Source organism: Pangasianodon hypophthalmus, chromosome 4, assembly GCF_027358585.1.
Source record: "Pangasianodon hypophthalmus isolate fPanHyp1 chromosome 4, fPanHyp1.pri, whole genome shotgun sequence".
NCBI lineage: Eukaryota > Metazoa > Chordata > Actinopteri > Siluriformes > Pangasiidae > Pangasianodon > Pangasianodon hypophthalmus.
Genome location: NC_069713.1, coordinates 30,008,491 through 30,035,019, shown reverse-complemented (window position 1 = coordinate 30,035,019; position 26,529 = coordinate 30,008,491). Strand labels below are relative to the sequence as shown.

At 39.4% G+C, this 26,529-nt stretch overlaps 1 protein-coding gene and 1 long non-coding RNA gene across 3 annotated transcripts in view; one reads left to right on the top strand and one right to left on the bottom strand.

The window, feature by feature from the left end:
• LOC128318079 (uncharacterized) overlaps positions 1–26,529 on the top strand; it is a 74,667-nt gene that overhangs the window by 17,078 nt on the left and 31,060 nt on the right. The gene's annotated exons all lie outside the window — the stretch shown is intronic.
• st6galnac3 (ST6 (alpha-N-acetyl-neuraminyl-2,3-beta-galactosyl-1,3)-N-acetylgalactosaminide alpha-2,6-sialyltransferase 3) overlaps positions 762–26,529 on the bottom strand; it is a 46,950-nt gene continuing 21,182 nt past the window's right edge. For both annotated transcript variants that reach the window (XM_053233049.1, XM_053233050.1), the window contains exons 3-5: positions 24,942–25,354; positions 10,044–10,151; positions 762–7,456 (exon numbers count right to left, since the gene is read on the bottom strand). In XM_053233049.1, the coding sequence (XP_053089024.1) occupies positions 7,267–7,456; positions 10,044–10,151; positions 24,942–25,354 (711 nt within the window). In that variant the 3' untranslated portion in view covers positions 762–7,266. The remainder of the gene's footprint in view (positions 7,457–10,043; positions 10,152–24,941; positions 25,355–26,529) is intronic.

The window sequence follows — 26,529 nt, the reverse complement described above, 5'->3', positions numbered from 1 at the left end:
ATGTAGTGAGCAATGCATTATGGGAGTTACAGTTCATACCAGACAGCATTGTGTAAAGACGCACATAAAAAAAAAAAAAAAAAAAAAACATCTATGTTGATTTACTAATGTGTTTGCCTGGAAATCACTTTATGCTATTATGCGTGTAAAATAATACAACTGAAGGGCAGGAATTACATTTGTGAAATTTTCGACACTTAAAGAAAATCAAACATTTGTCTTAAAAACAAGAAATTATTGAGGAACTTCAAATATTGTCATAGTATACAAAATAATAATAATAATAATAATAAGAAGAAGAAGAAGAAGAAGAAGCAAAATGTTTAAATTTAGTAATATTACTATACTAATCTATAATATTCCAGATTCATCAGAAATTCCAGAAATATATATATGTAGAGCAATTAAGCTACAAAAAAATGTAAAATGTTAAATGTTAAATATGAATGTATTCTGTGCCAAGACAAGAAAAATAATGCAAACGAAATATTCCCAGAAAAAAAAAGGTCAGAAATTAAGAAAGAGAAATGAAAAGTGTTATGATTCTGTTTTTTACTATTCATATTTAAATTTTTTGTTTCTCATTTTCGTCTGGTTTGATAATGAAGAAAGATGAAACCAAACACATGAAATGTTGTGTTGCTATGAAATTCGTCTTTTGCAGTGTTCTAGGGATACACAAACACTTGACTGTATACTGTATAAATGTTTTTGCTTAGCATAATATTCAGAATAAAAAAAAAAAGGACACTTCCCAAACAATCAGTTGATCAGTTTATTATTATTGAAACACTGATTTAAATTACACAGGGACAGATTTTGTTTGCAATTCTTTGCAAAAAAAAAATAAAAAAATCACACACAATGAAAACACAAAATAACCACAACTGATTTGCAGAAATTACATTTTAGAAACAAATTCAGCACACTTAGCAAGATGCCTTCGCAAGATCACATGAACAGCGGAGAAGCCGATTCCTTTCAAAAATACATTTTTAAAAAAAATGTTTTTATACATTTACCTTAGTGTTGCTACAGAAATGAATTCCTAAACACATGTGAACATTATCATATCTGTATGGACAAAATAACACACACATTGTGTCCCAAACGCTGGCGTGATAAATGTGTTTTAACTAGAATTCACTCTAATGTTTAAATTAGAGCGAATGTTAGCCAAAGCAAGGGTGTGAAGAGATTAAAGTAGATCCGTTAATGTCGAGTAAGGATGTGTAAACCACATGTAATTGGATTTTCTTATTGAAAAAAAGAAAAAGAAAACAGAAAAGCAGTGTTTACCTCCAGAATTCTTAATAATACATTAAACAGAATTTACTTAAATAATAGAAATTTGACCTTTTTTTATTTCTTTTAATGAAAAATATGCTTTCCTGATCTGGGTTTCTCTAGAATATAAATAAATAAAAATACTAATAAAACTAAAAATATAAATAAAAAGAATAAAAGGTCAAATTAAAAATTCAAAATTTTCCCAAAATTCCATTAATTATAAAAGTAAATATATAATAACTGCCACACCTACATCTAATTATTATATGCCAATAATAATAAATATGCCGGATACTAATTTTTATTCATACACCACAAGATTACATAAAATCAGTGTTAGTTGATGTTTTAAATTCAATTCCAATCAATGAACTTGGAATGTTTCTCTCTTTAACATGGAATCTACCTTTTAACATATACATTATGCTTTTTATGGTGCAAAAATTGTGTGAAAAACCAAGAATCCGGATGCTTGAGACAGGGTACACATGGACAAGTCGCTAGCAATCATATTTACTAGCTAGCAATCATCCGACAGAGCACAAGGATGCTAAACAAATATTAACATAATTTAGCTAACACTGTATTACTAACAGTCCCCATTAACGGTCATTATTAACTATGCATTTGGGATACGTTAGCATTCTAGCATTCCTACAGCTACATGTTTCTTTAAATTCCAGCGTTTGGGACACGAAACTGGAGTTAGAAAAAGGACACTTGATGCACGAAAGCAAACATTTCCAACACAAACTTCAAAAGATACATAAAAAGCACTTAAGATAATAACACTTAAAACAGGGACGTGCGCTGTACCTTGTGAACATTCACACACTCTTGCCGTATGTACAGGAACATTTGCAGCCGAACTGTTAAAAGGCATCATGAAAAAAAAAACGAGGTGGTGAGAGTGACATTTTTTTTTTGAAGAGAAACTCACAAACTGTGACCTGAAGACCACAAACAGGGGACTAATACAGAAATGCATCAGAGTGAAAAAAGCACTGCTTTTTTAGTGAAGTGAAAAATCTGATTGTGGATCAGAACCGTAAATAAGATCTATTTAAACACAACATTATTGTTCACTGCATTTTATATGTCACTCCTGCCTTACTGGTCACCTTGTAGATCTGAAGCTCATCTTTTCCGTGCACAATGTGTGTTAATCATCTTCTACTCTACATGTGTGCATCATAACCCAGCCCAAAAGTCACGGCAGTGGGCAGGTTTTACTTTCACGCAGGCTACAGTGTGTGGGGTGGTTAGATATGAAGCTCATGGGACAAAGAAATGCCATGTTCATCAATATTGGAGCACATTTACACATTTAGTGCATTCCATTCATTCATTCATTCATTCTTCACTAAGTGCTTTATCCTGGTCAGGGTCACAGTGGTTGAAATGACTAATTTGTTTATATTTTGGGAAATATAAGGACAGGCAGGTACAAACAATAATAATTACTGCAGAAGTGGGTGGGATTGGTCAAGAATTCCATCAGGATTGGTCAGGATTCTTATGGGAGTGGCAGGGATTAGGTAGATTTCCTTTGGGACTGGGTGAGACTGGTCAGAATTCCTACGGGATACAGAATTCCTATGGAATTGGTGGTGAAGGACAGAATTCCTATGGGAGTAGGAGGGATTAGGTAGAATTCCTTTGGGACTGGGTGGGATTGGGGAGAATTCCTATGGGAGTAGGAGGGATTAGGTAGAATTCCTTTGGGAGTAGGTGGGATTGGGCAGAATTCCTATGGGAGTAGGAAAGATTAGGTAGAATTCCTTTGGGAGTAGGTGGGATTGGGCAGAATTCCTATGGGAGTAGGAGGGATTAGGTAGAATTCCTTTGGGAGTGGGTGGGATTGGGCAGAATTCCTATGGGAGTAGGTGGGATTGGGCAGAATTCCTATGGGAGTAGGAGGGATTAGGTAGAATTCTTTTGGGAGTAGGTGGAATTGGGCAGAATTCCTATGGGAGTGGCAGGGATTAGGTAGATTTCCTTTGGGAGTGGGTGGGATTGGGCAGAATTCCTGTGGGAGTACGAGGGATTAGGTAGAATTCCTGTGGGAGTAGGTGGAATTGGGCAGAATTCCTGTGGGAGTACGAGGGATTAGGTAGAATTCCTTTGGGAGTGGGAGGGATTGGGCAGAATTCCTCCAGGAGTGAGCTGGAGTGGGATTGAATAAAACAATATTACATCTCTACTTGAGTCTTCACCAGTGTCAGTTTCTGTCCATGATTTGTGGAGGTGTTTAGAACTCCAACATCCAACAGCGCGGATGTACCGCATACACTTGTACCAGCAACACACACACACACACACACACACACACACTAACACTGTGAGTCACTGCTGTGCTTAGAATCAACCACCAACCAAATAACATCTGTTCCTGCGGGGTTTCCTTTCCACTGATGGACAGGTTAGAAGGGAGTCAAAACATGGTGCACAGCAACAGATGGGCTTCAGTCAGTAATTATAGACCTACAGAGTGACCTGTATGGTAGGTGTACCTGTATCTGTATTTGGATATCACTCACAGGATAACAAACGATATTAAAAACTAAACTTCATTACACTTTAGTTTCACTCTAGTTATTAAACAACACTGACTAATGTGCTTTAACATAAATAACGTAATAATAATAAACTGACATTTTAGGAGATTTAGCTATTGCTGTTGCTTTGTTCATTTTCAGTTCTCATTTGCAACTTTGCCAGAAATGGATTAGTAGTAAAGAAAAAAACCTAAATAGTACCAGATTACCAAAAAAGCCGACACGAATGTTGTGTTTTTTCTTTTAGCTGTTAGAAATTTAATTATGATAATGATCATAACGTATAAAGAAATCAAATTTCCTGTTTTGCCTTTTGGCTCAGACAAAGAAAAAGCGAGCAAGATCTACAACATCCATCTTTTGTGCCAAAGCTGTGCTCTTGGAGAGTCATATCGGCCTGAATCCAGTAATTCAGTTAACGCTATTCCATCTTTGTACAAGCATTCCGTCATCAGCTGCACCATTTGCTGTGGTGGAGTGTTGAGTCATGGTGACACAGAGGAAATAAAAAAAAAAAACACTGCCGGTATAAATTCAGTGCAGGGACACCTGCCGGATTTGACAATCACAGGCTGATTAAAAAAAAAAAGCTAAATGTAGTAATTTAAAACCACAAGTGAAAGCTACATGTACAGCGCTGCAGGGTTAGTGTGAAGCTAGAGCACTTAGCCTTGAGGTTTGACCAAGAAAGAGCTTGTAGGGATTGGGGGATTTCAGACAGATTACGTTCACAGTAAACCCAACTTTTTCAAAATGAGCTTGAATTTAAACTCTGGGGCAATGATTTTTCTACCAAAACAAAAGAAACTACGTACCTTTCCTCTATCAAAAACAAGAACTTTGTTTTTAATTAACATTATTTCTCTCAAAAACATATGAAGGAAATTATTGGTACCGCCGAAGAACATTATAAACATTAAATAAATGCAAAACATCCTTAAAAATACAGTTTTTTTCATCATTGTTCTCAAAATCTAGGAACTCTATTGTTAGCCTTGACCACTTCCAGTTTCCCTGAAGTACACGTATGACGAGGTACACATGTAAAATCTTTCCATCGCATTGGAAAAAGAGACAAAAAAGCTTTCAAAACAAAAGAGACAGAGGGTTGTTGACTTTCGGTAAAGGATACAAAAAAAAAAAAATCCATATAGCATTTTCATCTAGGGTGCCAATAATTATATAGTTGAAAAAAAAAAAAGAAAGAAAGAAAATTTCTACATAGCTGTCTGTATGTTGCACTGTGCATGCACGCCTCGCTAGCCGTGGCACATGAAACCGTATTCGCTCGCTGTTTTTTACACACTTAGCTGCCCGCGTTTGCTTTCCAGTCTCTCATTTCACAGCACAGATGTTAACTTATTAATAATTTATCTATGCAAATGCTACACTAACACTTAGCTAAACCCTGGCATGGAAGGCTAATATCTTTTAGAAGAAACGGGAGGAATTCTGCTAAGTTTGATCATTAGGGCTCGTAGTCTGCGATGGATTAACATGAATGTCTTAGGAATACACACAATGCATGAAAAGCTACAAATGATTTTTTGTCATGAGGTTCTTCATTGGGGTTTGTTGGTTGTTTCATGTATTTCCCCCTATCATTTCCTCCCAGAAGTCCAGCAAAATAAGCAACATACACCCAACATACCCATCCAGTTAGTTGTCCTATGACAAGTGATCCTTTGGGCCATATTTACTAAAAGAAGCGCTAAATTACAGCTGATATTTCCGTAAGTGGGCGTGGCTAATACTGCAGGCCATCTAACAGGAACATGCAAGCGTATCCTGTGTAGTAAAAAATATAAACTCCTGCTTTGTTCCCGTCTTCTTGTTAGCAAACGGGTTAATTGCCATAATGTTATTGTTATTGTAGTTAATAAAATCACACGTAGTTCGGCAGACTACGCTCTTAGAAAAGCAATAAAACACTTGGGGATGTGGTGTTAAAGGAAATTAATCAACCACGGGACAGCAGAGTTTCTGTTACCACCCCGAAGTTGATTATTTTCCTATAACAGTACGTTCTGAAGTTTAATACTTCAGGAATTTACCAACAATCAGAACATATCATACTTTTTATATATTTATAGCTACATCTATTTAAACTTATTTAAACAAGTATAACTTATTTAAACAAGTGTGTTATTATAATTTGCATTACAATACCTTCTAACCAATTAGCATGGTACATGGTCCTAGCTATTTACCAGGGTTCTGAATCTGTTCTCAAAAGGAAAACCTCTGAAGGACAGGAGCTTTAAAGGTTCCCTCAGATGAACCAACCTGAGGAACCTGTTGGGGAGTAAATAGAATGTTTTATCGTAAGATTGTAGAAGTATATTTAGAAACTTTGATTTCATGAAGCACATCCCAGACATTTTCAAAAAACAAACATCCAGAACCTTAAAGAGTCTTCACTTTTTATCTCTGAGGAACCCTGAGGGTTCTGTTCTCAAGGGTTCTATCCAAAACACTATTAAGGAACCCCTTTAGGAACCCTTTTACTAAGAGTGTACAGAGAGTACAGAAGAGTAAAGCTGTCTGGTTGTTGGTTGCTGGAAAAAAAATGAAAAAATAGCCAAGAGCCTATCTTGGATTTAGGACTCCTAGTCTAAATAAATAAATAAATCATTTAATTACAATAATCCTCTGCCTTGTGTTTTTGCACTTGGAGAAGGGAATTCCTATAAATCAGGGGTTCTTAACCTGGGGATTGCAACATGATCCCTGGGGGGTCATCAGAGAGATAAACAAAAGAATTTTGATGGGTGTATGGAAGGTCTGCCTAATGGCACCATCTCCAGGCCTGATAGGCTATTGTTAATTATCTTGATTAACTGCTGAACATCTGTTGTACCACAGCGGAGTACAATGGCTATCCAGGGGTAACATACTGAGTCGCCTTTACGGGGGGTTGGGAGTGGTGACATGTTTTAACTCCAAAAAGGGATCGCACTGGGAAAAGGTTTAAGAACCCCTGCTATAAATGTGTATGCAATAAAGGTAAAACGAAAGACAGTACTGTTGTCTGTTGTCTGTAACGCAAAAGGTTAGTAAATATGGCCCTTTGTCTCTGGCTGCATTGTTTCCTTATACACCTTGAATAATTTCTCTTGTCCAGACATTTTCAGAAACCCTTTGTTCAGTTTATGTTGTGATGAGATTTGTTACTTCAGCTATGGAATTGTCCTGTTGTCCTTAAAAACATGCAGTGTCCCACCACCATAAACATCCTATGAAGTCTCTCCTCCTTCCTATGATAACCCGTTAGACTCACGCTGTAATCAGTGTGTAATCAGGATGGGTTGAGACGATTGTTCTGGCCTGTTTGCGGCTGCTTGTTTGTGCATTAAGACAGGGAGTGTTTGGATCAATCAGGCCTCGATGCTTGAGAGAAGACGTCGTCCTGTGTTGGTCATGATAGCTGCCATTCCGGGTGGAAAAACTTGATGGGGTGTGTCTTGGCCCACTTGGCGAAAACTGTCTTCTCTGTTATGAAGCGGTGGCCGCCGTAAGGGGCGTTCTCGTGCAGGACGTACTCGGCACACTCGTCGCGGCTTCCGGCTTCGTAGTAGTGATACGGCACCTTCCTGTAGCCTTCAGATCTGAGAGCAAGAATGGAAATAGAAAAGTGGTTTAGATTGTGATTGCTCTTACATTGTCACACATGACGTCATAAACCTTTAAGGCAACCAAAGGAAAGCTAAGATTTCACTCTTAGGTATAAAAAGTAGAAGGAGGTAGAAGTAGGTTCACTTGTAAAGGTGAGTGTTTCCCCTACATACAGAGTTCCAACAGAACTCTGATTGATTCATCTTTCATCTTCAGTGAGCACTTTATCCTGGTCAGGGTCCTGCTGGATCCGGAGCCTATCTCGGGAACGCTTGTTGCAAGACACTCATACCCCCAGTATTGGATGGAAGTCCATCACATGCTCATTCACAAGAAAGGGGCAATTTAGAGTTGCCAGTCCACTTATCAGAATGTGTTTGGGAGGAAATCGGAGAATCCAGAGGAAACCCACATGGACAAGAGAGGAGAACATATGAAACACCAGACAGACAGTAACCCCAGCTCAGGATTGAGCTGTGAGATGTGAGGCTTTCCCTTTAGTTAAGAATGTTAAAATATCAAAGAACCCTTGAAGAACATTTAGCCTATAATGTAGCCATCAAGGAAGAAAATTTTCAAAAATTTTATTACGTCTTATTGATGTAATTTAAAGACAGTATATGAATATTTAAGTTTGAGTGAGACAGAGTTTCATTAGCTTCACAGCTCAAATGCAAAACTAAACAAACCTTGGCTGATCAATCAAATCCGAGTTAAGGGAAACACCATTCTTTGGCGCTCGAACACTGTTTACCGTTACAAAGATTCAGCATTAAACTCTCCTGTAGACTAATGGTATACTCTGACTGTTCCATTCTGCTTCTCATTCACTTTTTTTTGTTCACCTTGGCAAGCGTACCAGGTTCTGCAAAGTTATAAATGATTTCAATCTCACTCCCCTGCGCCACCCCGGAGCACCTGTTGGATTTCAATTACGGTAAAACCATTTAGGGTCAATTGCTACGACAGCTGAGCAGATCATTTTAAAACAGATGCCTTCCTCCAGCACTGTCTCGCATGGAAATGGCTCCGCAGTGTACCACTGTTCCTCCACTTTGCAGCCTTAACCGGCGGCCAAGATGAGATTAGCTATAAAATGAAATTGGCTCGTTGTTTTGGAGCAGGTGGAAAATGCATAATGGATGACTAATTACAAATATACTAAGCACACCATCTTTAAGGCCATTCAGACCTTGAGCAGTTTGCAGAGAGCAACAAGACGACTAGACTGGGAATTACGAAGCCACGCTGCTGACTAACAGGATCGGGTGAAGCACGAGAGCTTGTTAAAACAGCAGTAATGTGACGGTAAAATAAGATTGATTTTATATCACTAGACATAACTAGGTCAGAAATTTTGACATTACATACAGCTTATGGCAGTAAACAGACGTAGAAACAGGAGGAAAACAAGAGCAAGAAAAATAATTCCTCCAGAATGGTCAACAGGGGAATGCGCTACGGGCAAAACTGTAGAAAATAAACCCTGCTCTTACTGACTTTGTGGAGAATAAATACTTATTCAGTGTTGCTTTATTATTTGCATAAATTGTAACTTCATGTAAAGTTTATGAAAAATCAATTATGAAGTATCAGGTCTGATCAGATTGTTCATTTTGCAAATAAGCCACGTCTTGAAAACTTCCTATTGGCTTCAGGGTTTCATATCATCCAAGTCTCCTTTTCATTAATCTCTTTGTGTCTTGTTAAGGAAGGCATATATTTCACAAGTTCTGAAGGGGTTACAGTACACGAAGAATACAAACCACTCATAAGGGTATGGGTATTCAGAGCTGAGTTACACACGCCCAAATATGGACTTAAGCTCTACTCATATTTCCATGCAAATTGCATGGGATTTGCATGTGTAGGGTGTAGTTTGCCTAAAACAGAGGCATCTCTCAGTTAGGCATGATTCTCACTGGACTTGCACCTTTACCTTGCATAAGGACCAATATTAATTAGTCTGTGCCAGTTGTTCTCAAAGTGGGGTCCATAAAGCCAGGCCAGGGGGTCCGTGATTTTTAAAAATTTTGCTCAATTTTGAGTGGGCTTAATCTAAAGGTCAATAACTCAAACACAAATAGACCTACAAATAATGTCGACTTGGGCCTAATGTGTCCTTTTGGTGGAAATTTCAGGAATAAAAGCATTATGGCTCTAATAAATAGCCAAAATATTGTATACATTCACATAATATTTAAATAGTTGGCTCCTGTTCATAAAATAAACCCGTGCTCTGGAGGTTCATGGAATTTATTGTACAGTTAAATGGGTCCCTGGCTGCAAAACGTTTGAGAACCCCGATCTAGAAGCTACTTTAAAACAGCATGTCAAATTCATTCGCATTTTCATAAGCTCAGGTTCTTTTAAACAAGCTAACTGTAATTACATTTCTCATCTAAACATATTTGTTCACCCAGTCATATAAAAAACCTATATTACTGTAGCGTAAGCATTATTTACTACTAATATTTCAGTAACAGATGAAATAAAAGCAGGTTGTAACGATGGACCGATGAGTTTGTTATAGGTATCGGAGGCGTATGTGTGTAAGCAAAGGTTAAACGTCTAACTCACTTGCAGTAGGTGTTGTTGATCATCCCGTACATGCGGATCTCCTTGCACATGTCCATGGCTAAGATGAGGGTGAACCATCCGGTGCTCAGGTACGAACCCGACGTAATCCTGTCAACGCAAAAAAGAAAAAAAAAAACTCGTCAAAGATCACACTGCTGAGATTCACATCACGCACAGTGAGTCATGTTCAGTAAAATGAACAGGCACGTCATCCTGAGTGATGGAGCTACAGTATAGATTTCAATCCTGGAGAGTAATAAGAGTGCAAACTGACAGAGCGCTCACTTATTATTTTAACATAAAATTATTTTTATATTAATATTATTATATTCATATTATAATAGTATTTCAAATGTTTTGTTCTCAAGTATCCCCACAGCTAAAAAGAAAATAAATAAGAAAAAAAAAGACATATTGCGTAAGACAAATTTTGACTCACACGCTGATTTGTCATAGTGTTAGATAACATATTGTTTTGTTTATTTTGTAAGTAGCGCACTCAGCCTTTTGTGCCCTGCTACAGCTACACGGCTGCGTTTGATGCTTCTTGGTGAGTGAGAATGATGGAGACAGGCGCTAGCAGAACGCCCTCTCGGCTTCTCGGCTTGGAAATAAACAGCAGTTGAGAAATGAACTCTGACAGCTACAGCCATGCTCAAAGTAAATAATGCGCCAGGGCTCCATGCTTCACGCAGTGCTTTTCCCTTCCATGCTCCACAGCAAAAAAAAGCGTCCCAACATAGATCATGTCGATTCGGGCCCTGCTTTCATATTCCTCTCAACCTTAGTTAATATGAACCATGCTTTGCGTCCTGGGCCTGAGCTGCCAATCATTAAGACGGAGTAGTGGTTTCGTGGCTATCGGGGGAAGCGATGGGACCCTATGGCTCAATCCATTTCGCAGTTGTTTAGTGCGGAACGGCTTTGAAGTTTTCCGCTCTCGTTACTTCCGTCCCTCGATCCAGCTCACTAAACTGCTATCTAGGCATTGTTGCAGCAGGCATTGTTCAGCGTGAAAGCCGTGCCCGAGGGAACACAATGCCTTTTTAATGGCCCATCTTCCAGCGGGTGGAGCAGTTTAAAAGCATTGATTTTTGAAAGGGGAAAGAAAAAAAAAAAGAGGTTGAACCTCTCTACCTTGCTGGATTTCTGGAGAAGTGTCTTACTATCATCTCTGATTCTCAATAACCATTTGCATTTAGCTATAAAAGAACCAGGCATGACCTTGGTCATTTAATGCCCACGCCTCAACATACTCTGAGGACAACACTACCACTTTTACTACAGTACAGATGCATCAATACTATTTTTTCAGACCAAGCATGAGTACATGTGTTCTGATGCTGATACTGAAATGAGTAATCTAGAATGAGTAAACAGAAAGGAGAAATGTTCTGAACGGCCAAGGTTAGGACTAACACAATGGTCTTGATTCATGATACATACAATCAGACAATCTTTGTCCCTCTCCAAATCCTCCAAATCCTTCTGGCTTTAATGAAAGGACTCGAGTGAGGGCGAAGGGACAGAAAGCAAAAGAAGGGCCAAAAAGTGATGACAGATAAAACTTATATCTCAAACGCATCTGTTTTTATTTTGAATTCCTTCCTGCATGCATTCCGTTCCTCAGAGACTCATTCATGCGTGGAGAGCTAAAGTCTCACGCCTTCATGTTCTCTTCGCCTTATACTATTATCTTTATCTCCTCAAACCACCATCTTATAGATTTTAGCAGGCAGGAAATTGAGTTCCCAACATTCTTGATTGCATCCATGAGCAACTTATACCCTGTAATGCCTACAGATAGATTTGTACAGATCTGTATTTGTACAGATCTCATACATACGCGCAGCTATTAACACTTGAGTTCAGTTCAGCGCGATTGCTTTAATGCTAGCGCTTACCGTCCCACCTTGACCACTTTTGTGATCACTGAACTGTGCCCTTCTTTGGATTGTAAAAAGGGCACATTTTGAATCAGTGCTATTTCACTGGAGCAAAGCACTTTAAAAAAAAAAAAAAAAAGATAATTATGTCCTTATGACCGGTTCTGAGGTATTCTATCAGGCCATTTTGCTAATTAGGTTCATTTGTATTTCAGTGAATAGGTGAATATGAAAAAGGGGACATTCACATTTCTGATTACGCATAAAACTGTCTGATTAGGCACTAATTTACCAAGGTCTGTCCTCATCGTTCTTATTATCTTCATGTTCACTATTTAAAATACACGAAAACTAAGGTGAGAGAAGTTTTTTTTTTTTTTTTTTTAACTTCAGACTGCTTAATAAGTTTGGGAAACAAACACTCCGTGTCATGCTGTTATAGGAAAATAATCAATGACAGGGTGATGGGATGAAGCGGAGTTGCTTTTACCACCCCAAACATTACATCACCGAATTGATATTCATCTGTGGTTCTACAGTGAGACACAGATAATTGAGGCGAGAAACATCTATATGACCTGTGACACACGCTATCATTTTGAGCACATTCGTTCAAAAACTTGACTCTGGCCTATTTTTAGAGTTTTACTGTTTTCTGATCCAATTCTCAAAATGTCAGCTTTCGTGCTATGTCGATCAATATTATTATGAAACTGATGCAATAAATATCAACTGAAATCTCTCAAACAGAGGATGATGGGTTTGTAACTTTCAAGAAAAAGCTATGCATTCTCTCTTTCTCTCTCTCTCTCGCTCTCTTTGCTTGTCTTTTCCCTTCCCTTTCATACTAGAACTGGAACTATAGGACTGAAAGTTACAAAAAAATATCGCCCACTCAGTGTGCCCTTGTGCGTGTATGTGTATTATCACGATTAGCTGCAAAATAATCTCAATAACTTTTTATTTATATAGACATTTTTTTAAAACTTTTGTAAAAGCATTTTGACACAAACTCAAAAACAAGGATTGGTGACTGTTAACGCAACATGCCGTGTATGTATACTCACATACTTATTCTAAAACAGGAAGTATTCACAATACAACGGGAACACGGGAATACAAAAACATGGCTCAGAACGTAACAGTACATGATACATGATAAGAGATACATGATAAGACTTCGCAATAATTCTCAGACACAACGAGGTATAAATAAGCACGCAAAAATTAATTAACTAACACAAAACAGGTGCACACAGTCAGGTAGTACGCAAACGACAGAATAGGGGGAAGACACAGGACCAGAATAGAAATCAACACAAATATGAGCACATGGGTTTTGTCACTACTGGAACCACAACACAAAGGGGGAATATATGTTAATCCAAGTTAACATTAAAATGCAACCTGATATCATGAGAAAGTCTTATCTTGAACTGGAGGACGATGTGATTGGATTTTGTTCATAACGAACTCTAGCTCCGCCCAGAACTCTTAACCTTTGTAGCTGTTCACATGAACTGATACATATTTAAAAGTGCAAAACCATGTTTTTAATATTTAGAGTATTAAGAGAACCACAAAGCTGCGACTTTCAACGCACTTTAAAAATGACGAAGCTGGTCAGGTGACATAAATATAGAAGTGCAAGTGTTAGAGAAAAGATTTCGGTAAAGATTCCTACAGTATGCTTTTTTTTTTATCACACTTACTGTTAAAAACACTACAATTAGGATAACGCAAAAATGACAAGATGCATCACTTTACTGTAAAAGCTGCAGCATCTGTTAAAGATAATAAAGATAACAAACAAAAGCTAATAATTTTTTAAAAATAATAAATAAAATAAAATTTACAAATGATTTATAGGAAAGTTTATGGTGGAAAAGGTGTTTAGAGTTAGAAGGCCAAAGCTATTATATGGTCTAATGGGAAAATATTAATATATAAATTTAAATCCATCTTACTTGTTAAATTTTTTTTAGCTTTTTTTAAGCTTTCAAATAATAAAACTCACAAGAATGTGTTACATGGTTTGCATTCATGAGACCAACCTAATAGTGCAAAATAAATAATTTCCCCCTGATGAAAGAATGAATTTTTTATAGAAAATAAAATTACATTGAAAGCAATTATTTGCGCTCAAATAGGAGAAATAAAAAAGACTCTCGGCTGAGCTGCTATTATCTTGACATTCACATCCAATGAAAAAGGACACTGTGCCACAAGGTAATATTTAATATTCCAAGGTCCAGGATGAATATTTGAGAAGTAAGTTAGATATTGTTGGAGAAAATGCGGACTTTCGGAAGGTGAGAATCATTTCAACATTTGTAATTCTCCTCGCATGACATTTTTAGTAATGCCTCCTCCAATGCACGCTGAGTAACCGCAAAAAAAAAAAATCACATATAAACGATGGAGCATTTTGAAATGCATTACAAGCAGGCTTTTCCTCCTTTTCAGTTTTTCATCCTGCTCAACTACAGGTCTTCCATCATCATGCCGCACTGGAGAAAGAATACAAAACAGCTGAATATCCCGAGGTTAATGAAGGGCCACGGCTGATGATTACCGAGCCGAGCTTTTACGGCCGCCTTACTGTAATTGTTGCTAAAAATAGACCAAATATGAGCAAACCGAAGATTAGAATAAATCCAAAAATGAGTGTATAGAATGGATTTTCTAACACTGAATTACAATTAAGGCAGGTACGCAGAGAGTGACAATAGGCATATCACGATAATCACTAACCTTTCAGTGTAGTTTGAAATATCACAATATTGTGTGTTATTTTTAAAAAGGATGGGCAACATTTTAACTAACAAAGAACTGCTGTAATGTAGAAATCGAGCATGTTTCAACATCAACAGACGTGAAAATAACTTACATTACAGCAGCTATAAACAGTCGTTCCCTCACCAGCCTCTCTTTTTCTCTCTCTCATCGCTCAAAGTTAATAAAACACAGCTATCAAGTGTTACCCAGACACTGTAAAGTGAAAACTCCTCTGTCGTCAAATTTCAGAAAACCTAAAGTTACAGCTTTAGCTCTGACTGTTACAAAGTGTTGACACTGGAGTCTCCTTCTATAAATGTTAAATAAACATCTCCTCAAAGAACACTTCACCATATCAACCAATTACGCACTTTTTAAAATCCAGTTTATAGCTGCACTTTTCAGAGCTGCTGTTATAGAAAATTAAGAACTTCTGACCAATCAGAATAGAGAACTCAACAGTGCTGTGGTATAAAAACGATGTAACTCATACAAGCCGGTATAACAATTTCACACCGACACAAATCACTTTCATAAAATCTGGGCATAAAATCTGTGATGGGAAAACGTATTAGTCACATCACCCACATAATCAGTGGCAAGGACAGGGTTATAAACTCGGGGAGGAAAACGAGGAAGAGAATCCAGCGAGTAAGGCTGGGGCAATAAACTTTAAAGCCTCAATTAACAAAATGAATGACACGCATAAAAGACATATTCGCCCACACTTTACTTACAGCACGTATCTACTCTTACGTATCCTTTATGAATAAGTAAGGTGTGGAATTACCATCTATAGCCCATCTGTTGCTCTGCGCAAAGTATTTGCTCCATCCTGTACCCCATCCATCAATGGAAAGGGATCACCACTGAGCATTTGGGTGGTAGACATCATGTACATAGCAGTGTTTAATGACAAATTACTACCTCCTAAAAAGTCTGAGTAATAAAGAGGTTTATCAAAATTATGACATAGTAAAATAATCAGAAGGTTTCTTTACTGCGATAATAATCAACACACTTTTGCACCTCCGACGCCAACAGAATTAAAACGTACGAGTCTTGGGAAGGTTGAGATGAAACTTGAGAATGTTTTTGTTTATATTCATATCTACACTTTTTAATTTCAGGTTCATATAATATTCTGCACAGATTTTCAACAGATCTCACTGTCTTTAATTGCCGTCATACTTTCAGTTTCCGAAACCTTAATTCCAACCCTAAGCCCGAACCTAAACCCTCTCCAACCCTGTCTAACCCTAGAACCCCAACTCCAACACTAAACACAACCTTAAACACTCTCCAACCCTAGGTCGAACCCTAAAACCCCAAATCTAACCCTAAGCAAAACCCTTAACCCTCTCCAACTCTAAGCCCAAGCCTAAACCCTTTCCAACCCTATATCTAACCATTAAACCAAAACTCCAACACTAAGCCCAACCCTAAACCCACACCAACCTTAAACCAAACCCCAACTCCAAGCCTAACCCTCACTTCACTCAAACTCTCATGCAAATTAATATTCATTATTTGGGATTGTAATAAATAAGGGCTTCTGTGTGTTCATTGTCCTCTAGCCTTCATCAGTGTCAGTTACTGACAGAACTGCTGTTCAGTCCCAAATTGTGCATATAGTCAGTAATTATATACCAATAAAGTGGCCAACGTGGTGGTTGTAACTAATAAAATTGCCAGTGAATGTAGTTACAAGAAAATATAAGGTAATGTAATAAACTGGCAGCTCTGTTTATTTGATGTCCGACCACCATTATAATTGCTAAGACTTGCAGTGAATGGATGAGAGGCTGAGAGAGAGAATCTATTACGACTGAGTGGGATTGTGAACCCGTAGCCTCTCTGTGGCCTGTTTGTTGTGCTTTCTTTTCAGCTGGACTCTAATGGTGCTCTGTGTGTGTATTTAGCCAGATTAATTCCAGACAAACAGTTGATCTAATTATGCCCTAATTACATTTGTCATGTTATATTATATGAGATGCAGGTGCACTCTTCAGCACAGTGGGAAATTGGCCTGATTCAATTAGGCTTAGAGGAAGAGGAGTCCTGGACAGCATTCTCTTTGTGCTAATGTCCATGCTGTACAATAAAAGCAGTGAGAGTCTGTCTGTGCATTTTCAACTATATACCTAATCCTGTTTCCAAAGCTTAGCCCCCCCACTCCAACTATAAACCTAATCCTGTCTCCACCCCAAAGCTTAGCCCCCCCACTCCAACTATAAACCTAATCCTGTCTCCACCCCAAAGCTTAGCCCCCCCACTCCAACTATAAACCTAATCCTGTCTCCATCCCAAAGCGTAACCCCCCACTCCAACTATAAACCTAATCCTGTCTCCACCCCAAAGCTTAGCCCCCCCACTCCAACTATAAACCTAATCCTGTCTCCATCCCAAAGCGTAACCCCCCACTCCAACTATAAACCTAATCCTGTCTCCATCCCAAAGCTTAGCCCCCCCACTCCAGCTATAAACCTAATCCTGTCTCCATCCCAAAGCGTAACCCCCCACTCCAACTATAAACCTAATCCTGTCTCCACCCCAAAGCTTAGCCCCCCCACTCCAACTATAAACCTAATCCTGTCTCCATCCCAAAGCGTAACCCCCCACTCCAACTATAAACCTAATCCTGTCTCCACCCCAAAGCTTAGCCCCCCCACTCCAGCTATAAACCTAATCCTGTCTCCATCCCAAAGCGTAACCCCCCACTCCAACTATAAACCTAATCCTGTCTCCACCCCAAAGCTTAACCCCCCCACTCCAACTAAAAACCTAATCCTGTCTCCATCCCAAAGCTTAACCTCCCCACTCCAACTAAAAACCTAATCCTGTCTCCATCCCAAAACTTAACCTCCCCACTCCAACTAAAAACCTAATCCTGTCTCCACCCCAAAGCTTAATCCCCCAACTCCAACTAAAAACCTAATCCTGTCTCCATCCCAAAGCGTAACCCCCCCACTCCAACTATAAACCTAATCCTGTCTCCATCCCAAAGCGTAACCCCCCACTCCAACTAAAAACCTAATCCTGTCTCCATCCCAAAGCTTAACCTCCCCACTCCAACTAAAAACCTAATCCTGTCTCCATCCCAAAACTTAACCTCCCCACTCCAACTAAAAACCTAATCCTGTCTCCACCCCAAAGCTTAACCTCCCCACTCCAACTATAAACCTAATCCTGTCTCCACCCCAAAGCTTAATCCCCCAACTTCAACTAAAAACCTAATCCTGTCTCCATCCGAAAGCTTAACCCCCCCCCCCCCCCCCCCCCCCACACACACACACACACACACTCCAACTATAAACCTAACCCCTCACTCCAACCCTAAACCCCAACTCCAACCGTAACTTCTACTACAACCTTATCTTTAAACCTAACCTTAACCTCTTTTTGAGTCCTAAATTCTGCTCCTGTCCTAACCTCTATTTCACCCCGAACCTCCACTTCAATCCTAAACATAAACCATAACATTAACCATACTTAATTAATTATATTTATATAGGGCTTTTAACAATGGACATTGATTTAGATCCCTAATGAGCAAGCCAGAGGTGACAGTGTCAAGGAAAAATTACCCGAGATGACATGAGGAAGAAATCTTGAGAGGAACTAGATTCAAAAGGGAACCCATCCTCTTCTGGGTAACACAAGATAGTGCAATTATGAGTCATTACTCATCCACAACTGTATACTTTAAAGTCAAACTGTACTGAGTGTGTTAAAAGGATCCTCAGTATGAGCATCAGAGACATTTTAGATTTCATAAGTTTTTAGCTTTAAGTCTATAGTATCCAAATGAAGTTATCCACTAAATAATGAAGGAGCCTTGAGTGTAGACTGTTTTCAGTAAGTGTAATCTTTAGACTAGCTAAGTGAGACTATCCATAGCAATCTTTAGGGTATGGTATCCATGTGGTACCATACACAGCAATCTCACAGCAAAGTTTAGACTATCCATGTGGGGCCATCCTCAACAGCAGTAAGTGACTCTCAGGTGAAGGAAGCCGAGGAGAGCTTTGGAATGGATTGGGCAGGTCTTCTAATTAAAGGTACTCTAACTCCTAGTGCAAACCCAACCTCCATTTTAACCCTAATCATAAATCATCTAAATATCCAAAATTATAAACCATAAACCCTCACACCAACCTTAACCCTTAGCCTCTATTCCAACCATAATTCCAACCCAAATTCCAACCCTAAATGCCACACCCAAATGCCACTTCCAATACCATTCCCAGCTGGAACACTAACCCTAAAACTAATCCCTGATCTAATCCTAATCCTCATTCCAAAATTAACCAGCATTTCCACCTTAATCCTAAACCTTAACCCTTACTCCAACTACAGCCCCAGCTGGGACACTAACCCTAACTTGTGTTCTTCACAAGGTTTATCATGATTTATTTAGCTCTTTTGAAACACAGTGCATTACATGTTTTATGTCATCTGAGGATGGAAAAGCTGCCAGGCTGCCAGCTCCTGATTATGTAACAAATGGATTTACATCTAAATTACAGTCTAAATTTTTTTTTTTTTTTTTTTATGGATGAGAGCTAAATATAATAAGATGCTCCCACATGAACTCCTTTAATTCATATTTCCAATGTAACAACAAGTAAGCTTGAAAATCTGAAAAATCTCTCCAGGAACAAAAATGTTTAGCAGAAACCAAGCTCTAGGGCAACGCTTACAATATCTGGAGTGAGTTACTGCATTGTGAGGTCCAGTGGGTCAAATGTCCTCGTGTAGCTGCATGGTAATGTGACAGTGTGATTTAAGAGTGCTGTCCACTGTTATCTCTACACACAGTTACCCATACTGCCCACACACACACACACAGCCTTGCAGCAGACAGCGAACAGCTATATATGCTTCATTTCTGCTAACAAAACCTCCAGTGTAAGGTACTGTTCTCGATGACAAGAGCAGACATACTGTGTATACATTAGGAATACTGAAATAGTGCCAGATATGAGTAAGAGAAAGCAAGAGGCAGGTGTGAGGAAGGAAGGCAAAAGAGAAGCTGAGAAACCAAACCAGAAGAATTCACATAATCCAAGTGTGAAAAGTTTGGTTTTTGGTGAAATTGGTTTGGAAAACTTTGGAACAATTATGGTTTAATGGGAAGACTTACTGGTCGGAGCTTGTTACATATTCTAGTGGTTAAGAGGACAGGGTTAGTGGTGGGAGGACTCATTAGCAGTCCAATGAATTTTGCATGACCAGGAAGAATGAGGCAAGAGCAAGTCATGTCTTAATTAGGCGCTAGCTAGCACCAGCATATTGACATTTAGCGAGGTCAGACGGTCAAAATCCTTGAAAAAATTTCTGATTAGTTGAATCATGTGGAGTCTATGGTCAGCATGATGTTTGTCTTGCATAGATGTCTTGCATAGATGATGCTAAATTAAACTTGCATGAAGTGTCACATGACCAAATAGGCATGCTAATCATATCCCAACATGTGACACTGAACAGAGTTTCTCTCCTTTTTGCATACAGTTTTATTTTCCCAAATCAACATAGCAAGAGATTCAAAATCATCAAGCTGAGAGTATATTTCCAATGATGAGAGAACAAAACAAAAAAGAACCACAGACACACGAAGGGTTTGAAAGGTGCGCATTTGGCTCGTTTTTGAACAACAGTGGTGGAGGTGAAACAGGCAAAAAAAAAATTGATGAGACAGAAAACATGGTAGTTTGATTAAGTTGTCTCTCAAACATTTTCCAAATCCTGCTTACACAAATGCAAGCAAAAGGGCCCCAGAAACAAATGACCAAACTGCATTTACACAAGAAACCATGTGAAACCATGTGACCGTGTGTCAGATTAAATGTACAGTGGTTCAGAGTACACACACACCGCAGACCTCTCTTTAGTTTAAAGTATCTAGCTAGCCTTAGGGATACAAGGCTTGGCTTAAGATCAGTTGTCATTGCTTTCAAAAGGTCATAAAGGTCATAAAGAAATCCAAGAGAACTTGCTAACCCACAATCACATAGCACCTTGTTTTATGAAATGTGATATCCATCATGCATTTTTAATATATCTGTTCTCTCGGTTTCAAAACATTACAGCTTGTAGCACATTTCCTTTACCAACTCTGACTTGCTGTAGGCATCTAAACTGTGCATCTCTGCAGAATGTCTACAAGGCCAAAACTTCACAAGAGTATATTGCTTCTACCTGAGTGTTATATACCACTCCTTCAGAGGAGGCCTTGTTTTGCCATAAAATTTAATCACGCTCCAGAACAAAATGGCACGCCAAACCTCCCAGCTGAGCTCGAGGAAATCCGTTCATCACCTGCTTTGTTAGGCCTGTCATCACACATATCCATAGCACCACAACTCCCAATGAGAATATGGACGTCTGACACCAAGACTAATGGGCTGTCTCTCACACTGTGCCCCCGCAGATCCATGCTGATGGATCACATGCTGCTTGCCAGATGGAAATGGATATTCTGCCATATGCTCTGTAGTATATCTTAGTTTTGACAAGTCACTCAAACTTTGATCAGCTAAGAAGTGGATTAAAAAAGATAAGCAACACTGCAATTTAAAAAGGAACCATGAATTCCTCAGGGTTCTGGTCTTGGCCCACTCCTCTTTATAATTTACTATATAACCTTGATCACACTGTCATGGCATTGCTTGTCAGAAATGCACTATGTGGCCAAAAGATTGTGGACACCGGACCATCACACCCATATGTGCTTTTTGAACACCCCATACCAGATTTATTCCCTCCTTTTGCTGTTATAATAAGCTCCACTCATCTGGGAAGGCTTGCCGCTAGATTTTGGAGCATGGCTGTGGGATTTGTCCTTGTTCCAAGAATCAGCTCTTCAGAGTATAGACCAAATCTGAATGTTTGTACACTTAGAGGTTGGCGGTACTTCCAGGTGAAAGGATCTCACATCCTGTCCAAGGAGGAAGTAGCTCATTTTAGGTAGCAGTAACTATAAAGTTAAGAAAGTAAATTATAAATATATGCTCCGGTACATAACTGATTACATTTTGTTCATATTCTCCAGCTTTTAAGTGTGTCCTGTATCCCAGTGTTTTTACCAGGATATGTGTCATTACAAATTATGTTAAGGAAAATTATATTTTGGCAAAAATTCAAGACGTAAGTTCCCCCACATTCTGTAGATCCATATTTGAGTTTTATGGCTTATATTATATTCAGGTTTTGTGACCTCCTTCATGCTCTGATAAATGGTTTCTTATTTCCATGTTCTTAGTTAGGCTATTAGTTTATACCCCTACAAAGGTGAAGTCTTTGTGTTTCTCAGCATTTTTTTTGGTAATTTATTCCCCTAAAATTTCACTTTGTTAGTGTACATTTAGGTCCCAGCTCTAATTTATAATTCTTTTTTTTTTTTTTTTTTTTTGAGAATGGATGTGTTTGCATTCACCCTTCCTGGCCCTGTCTCAGCATGAAATAATGGTTTCTGAGGATTTTCTTTTATCTGTACTGAAAATGAAACCCAGTGCACATTAGTGGTACCTTGTGGTCAAAAGGACAAAAAGCAGCTATTAATACACTGTATCCTAGCTTAAACTGCAGGCTATTTTTAAGCTACATCTTAATAAATAATAAATTGATTCTGTTCACCTGTTTGTATCCATATGGATTTGAGATATGTGGCTATTTTTTTTTTTAAATTAATTAGATATGTATAACATCAGGGTCTAGACCACTTTGTGATGTGAACATAGCTATGTATGAAGCCATATGTTTCGCTCGATACCTTTAAGTTTTCCTTTAATAGTTACTGAAATCCGACAAAGTCCCACAGACGCAGTCCTACAAATTTTGGGATGAGAATTCCTTGAAGATTGCTTGATCTTTCCCACTATGCATGTTTGCTTTATGTGAAACACGGCTTCCCGAACAAACACACACCTTGAAGTGATTTACTCCTAACCCAGTCGGCCATTGTTTCAGGTAATACCAAAATTATTTTTCCCACTGATGTCTCCTTGCCACACGTTCCCGTCACAGATGACGGCTTTAAGTCGTTTTTGCTTCTAACATGTGATCTAAAGCCAAGGCTTTGCCACCAACTGTTCCCCAACCCCCTAGCTGCTCTATTACAACTGATTTATTCTCAATATTACATACACATCTGCTCATGGCCATGTCGGCTCACACACACACACACACACACACACTGACTTTTCCTACTGTGGTAAATATGTGTCTCTGCTACATGCTGCTGTCTGTTTGTTTGTTTCCTTTCACTGTAGAAGATGACATTAGACAGAAAGTAATCATCATGTAATGGCAGTGGGTCAAATTTCCCAGCTGACAGAACATTGGCCTCAGTTATCAATCTTTTAGTAAAATATTTTTTAGCAGTATATTTTTAGTAGGGGGAAACAGTGGCTCAGAGGTTAGCGCATTTGTTTCACACCTCCGGGGTTAGGCAAGTTCGAATCCCGCCTCTGCGCTGTGTGTTGCCAAGTTTGCATGTTCTCCCCGTGCTTCAGGGGTTTCCTCCAGGTACTCCGGTTTCCTCCCAGTCCAAAGACATGCACTGTATGCTGATTGGCATTTCCAAATTGTCCATAGTGTGTGAGTGTATGTGCAATTGTGCCCTAGTGTCCAGGGTGTCCCCTGCCTTCTATCACGTGCTCCTGGGGATAGGCTTTAGGCTCCCCTGTGACCCTGTGTAGGATGAGCGGTACGAACATTGGATAGTTGGATATTTTTAGTAAAGTATATATATTTTCGTAAGCCAAACCGAACTAAAATTTCCCGCCAGATTTACAAAAGTGTCTGATTTTCTTCATACTCATGTGCTTATCAGCTGTAAATTCGAGGCACAACCACAAAACTCCATAAAAATCTCACTGAGAGCTGGAAACAATGACTAAATGGCTAAATCTAGTAACGCAGCTCAGCCACTGCAGAGTGTCACACTAACTTGCCTTCCCTTTAGAGGGTGCCATTACTTTTGGCTAGTCTTATTTGTCTTAATTTATGGATTTGTTTTGGACTGATTTCTTTCAATTCAGTAGTATGATACAAAACCAGAAACCAGAAAGTGTAAACTCTGTCCTGAAGACATGGACTGGAGACTGCAGACTCCTTCCATAAGCATTAAATAACGTCGCTTTACAGAAAACATCACAAAATCAATGATGTTAAATAACAAAATCCGTTTACGTGAAGCGTCCACCATACAAGTCCCCGTGAATGAGCTGTTACAATAGTAACGATAACATATAGTTGATGTACACATACCTCGGCTAACCTTGAACTCCAATATAATACATCAGGAGAGATGTTTTTTTAAGTTTGTGAGGCACTTTTCACTACAAAGAACACACAGAGATTTTCTGCCTCAAACCTGGCTTCTGTCTTTCTGAGAACTGAGTCAAAGGCAGCAGCATTCTTCTGGTTTGTCCAATAGAGGGCACAGGGCACACCGAGATATTCATGCATATCAAAACTAGCCTGCACAGTGCTTTATAGATCAGAGATTACAGAAAATAGATTTGTAAAAGAAACTTAGACAGCTCCTAGAATTCTTTCAGCACAAAGTTTCACTGCAGTCCGGAAATGCCGATGTTCAGGAAGGGATATAAAGAATGTGCCTTATGTAGTAGACCCATACATAAAACACAATAGAAAAGACGTAAAAGAGAATATTTATATCACTTTCAGAAACAGATAACACTCTTTTTTTTTCACTATTAATCTCTTATCATACACGACGTGAATATTTTTGTGAAACCTATCACAATAAATAGCTAAGGGTGCACAAACTTTTGCACTCAACTGTATAGGTGCTTCTGAAATCATGCTGTGTCTGTGCGCCCTCTGTCTTGTTCTATTAATATGTCTTTTCCCAAAACACACACACACACACACACACACAGCATTGCCGCCTCTAACAATAGACAAGTCATCATCAAACTCAGCATTAACCAGATTTAATTCTGTCTATCTCTGTCTATCTCTGTATTTCTCTCTTTCATGTCTTTCTACGTGTCTCTCTGTACCTCTCTCCATATCTCTCTCTATCTCTTCCTACCTCTCTATATTTTTCAGTCTCTCTCTGTGTCTCTCTCTGTCTCTCCTCTGTTTTTTGGTCTCTATATCTCTGTCTTTCACTGTCTCCCTCTCTGTGTCACTCTCTGTATCTCTCTCTCTCTGTGTCTTTTGCTCTCTCTCTCTCTCTCTCTCTCTCTCTCTCTCTCACCTGTCACGGCCCGTCTCCTTCTTGAACACGTTATCGCAGTAGTCCATGCGCTCGTCAGTGGTGACGTAGATGCGAGCGCTGGGGAAGTCGTCGGCTGCGCGCCGCAGCATGTTGTAGATGAGACCGTTTCCGTCTGGACTCATGTTGCGCCGCGGCCCCCACACCACGTACACGGTGCCGTTGGACGCCGGACCAAAGAAGTGCTGTGGTTTGTGCAGCAGGAGCGGCACGCTGGTGTGTGAGACCACTCGCAGGTTTGTGCGGCTGCCCACATCCTTCTCGTACCTCTGGGTCGGAGCGTTGTTCATCCGCCAAACACAGGCAGCTCGATCGATCTCAGTGCCCGCACCACGACCCAGCACTTGCCCCGAGCTGGACACCACGCTGCATACATCACAGCTCAGCTTCAGCGGCTACAGAGAGAGAGAGAGACAGAGAGAGACAGAGACACAGTATGTGTGTGTGTGAGAGAACCAGACACGATAGACAGACAGACAGGGAATGAGAGACAGACAGAGGGAGTAAGAGACAGACAGAGAGAGTGAGACACAGGCAGACAGATAGTAAGAGACAGAGGGTGTAAGAGACAGACAGACAGACAGACAGGGAGCGTGAGAGAGACAGACAAAGAATGAGAGACAGGCAGAGAGAGAGAGAGACAAAAAGAGTGATTGTAGTTTTACGTTCATTTCTCCTTGAAGTTTAGACAGCCAATCAGGCTGCCACGTTCAAGATCCTGAAGCTAGTGGCCAGAAAAGTGTACATTAAGTATCAGACTCACTGTGCGCCAATGGTGTGGAGTGTCCATTGCTTGTAACTCAGTGAGTATATTTTGAGTGAATCGTGATTAAATACATATTTCGAATCACCCCGGGGGAAGAAACCTTCCGTGTGAAAGTGCACTTGTCCAAGCTGACAGTGAAGCTCATCGTCGGCGGTGCGAGGGTGGAATAGAACACCCCACTGCCAGCAAAACACTCGGCCGTGCCAACTGAGCCGCCGCCAGCCATCACCCGAGTCTGAGCATCGTATCCATCAATCTGCTCTCTCCGTTTCGGCAGCCGAAGTAGGGTACAAGTGCTGATTGCTATTGGACGGGTCCCTCCCTTTAAATTAGGGCTTGTTCTTTGGCTGAACGTAGTTGAAAGAGCCACTGACTGACAGTGATGGAGGTGTACAGTGCCACGCTGTCAGAACGTCACACTTCAGTTAGCAACGGCTCACATTCAGGACAAGGTGATGACAGACTACACTGCTGTAGACGGACAATATACCAGTGTGGCTACAAACGGTGATGATAACGTTCTAAAAAAAGTATACTCTCAATATCAGATGGGAACCATGTTTAGGGTTTTTTCTTTTTCATTTCTGCATGTATTGGAGTAAATGACTGAGTTTCTTGTTCATTTTTGGTTCCATAAAGTCCAGCATCATAGGGTTTACATATATATTTTTAATACATTTACAGACCATGATGTATCTGAACGAGTAAGAACGAATCCAAATAATTCTACTTGCAGGAAACCGAAGTCAAAGAGAAAATATTGTTTTTTTTTAGTTCTGTAAATACAAGCTTTTGTTTCGCCAT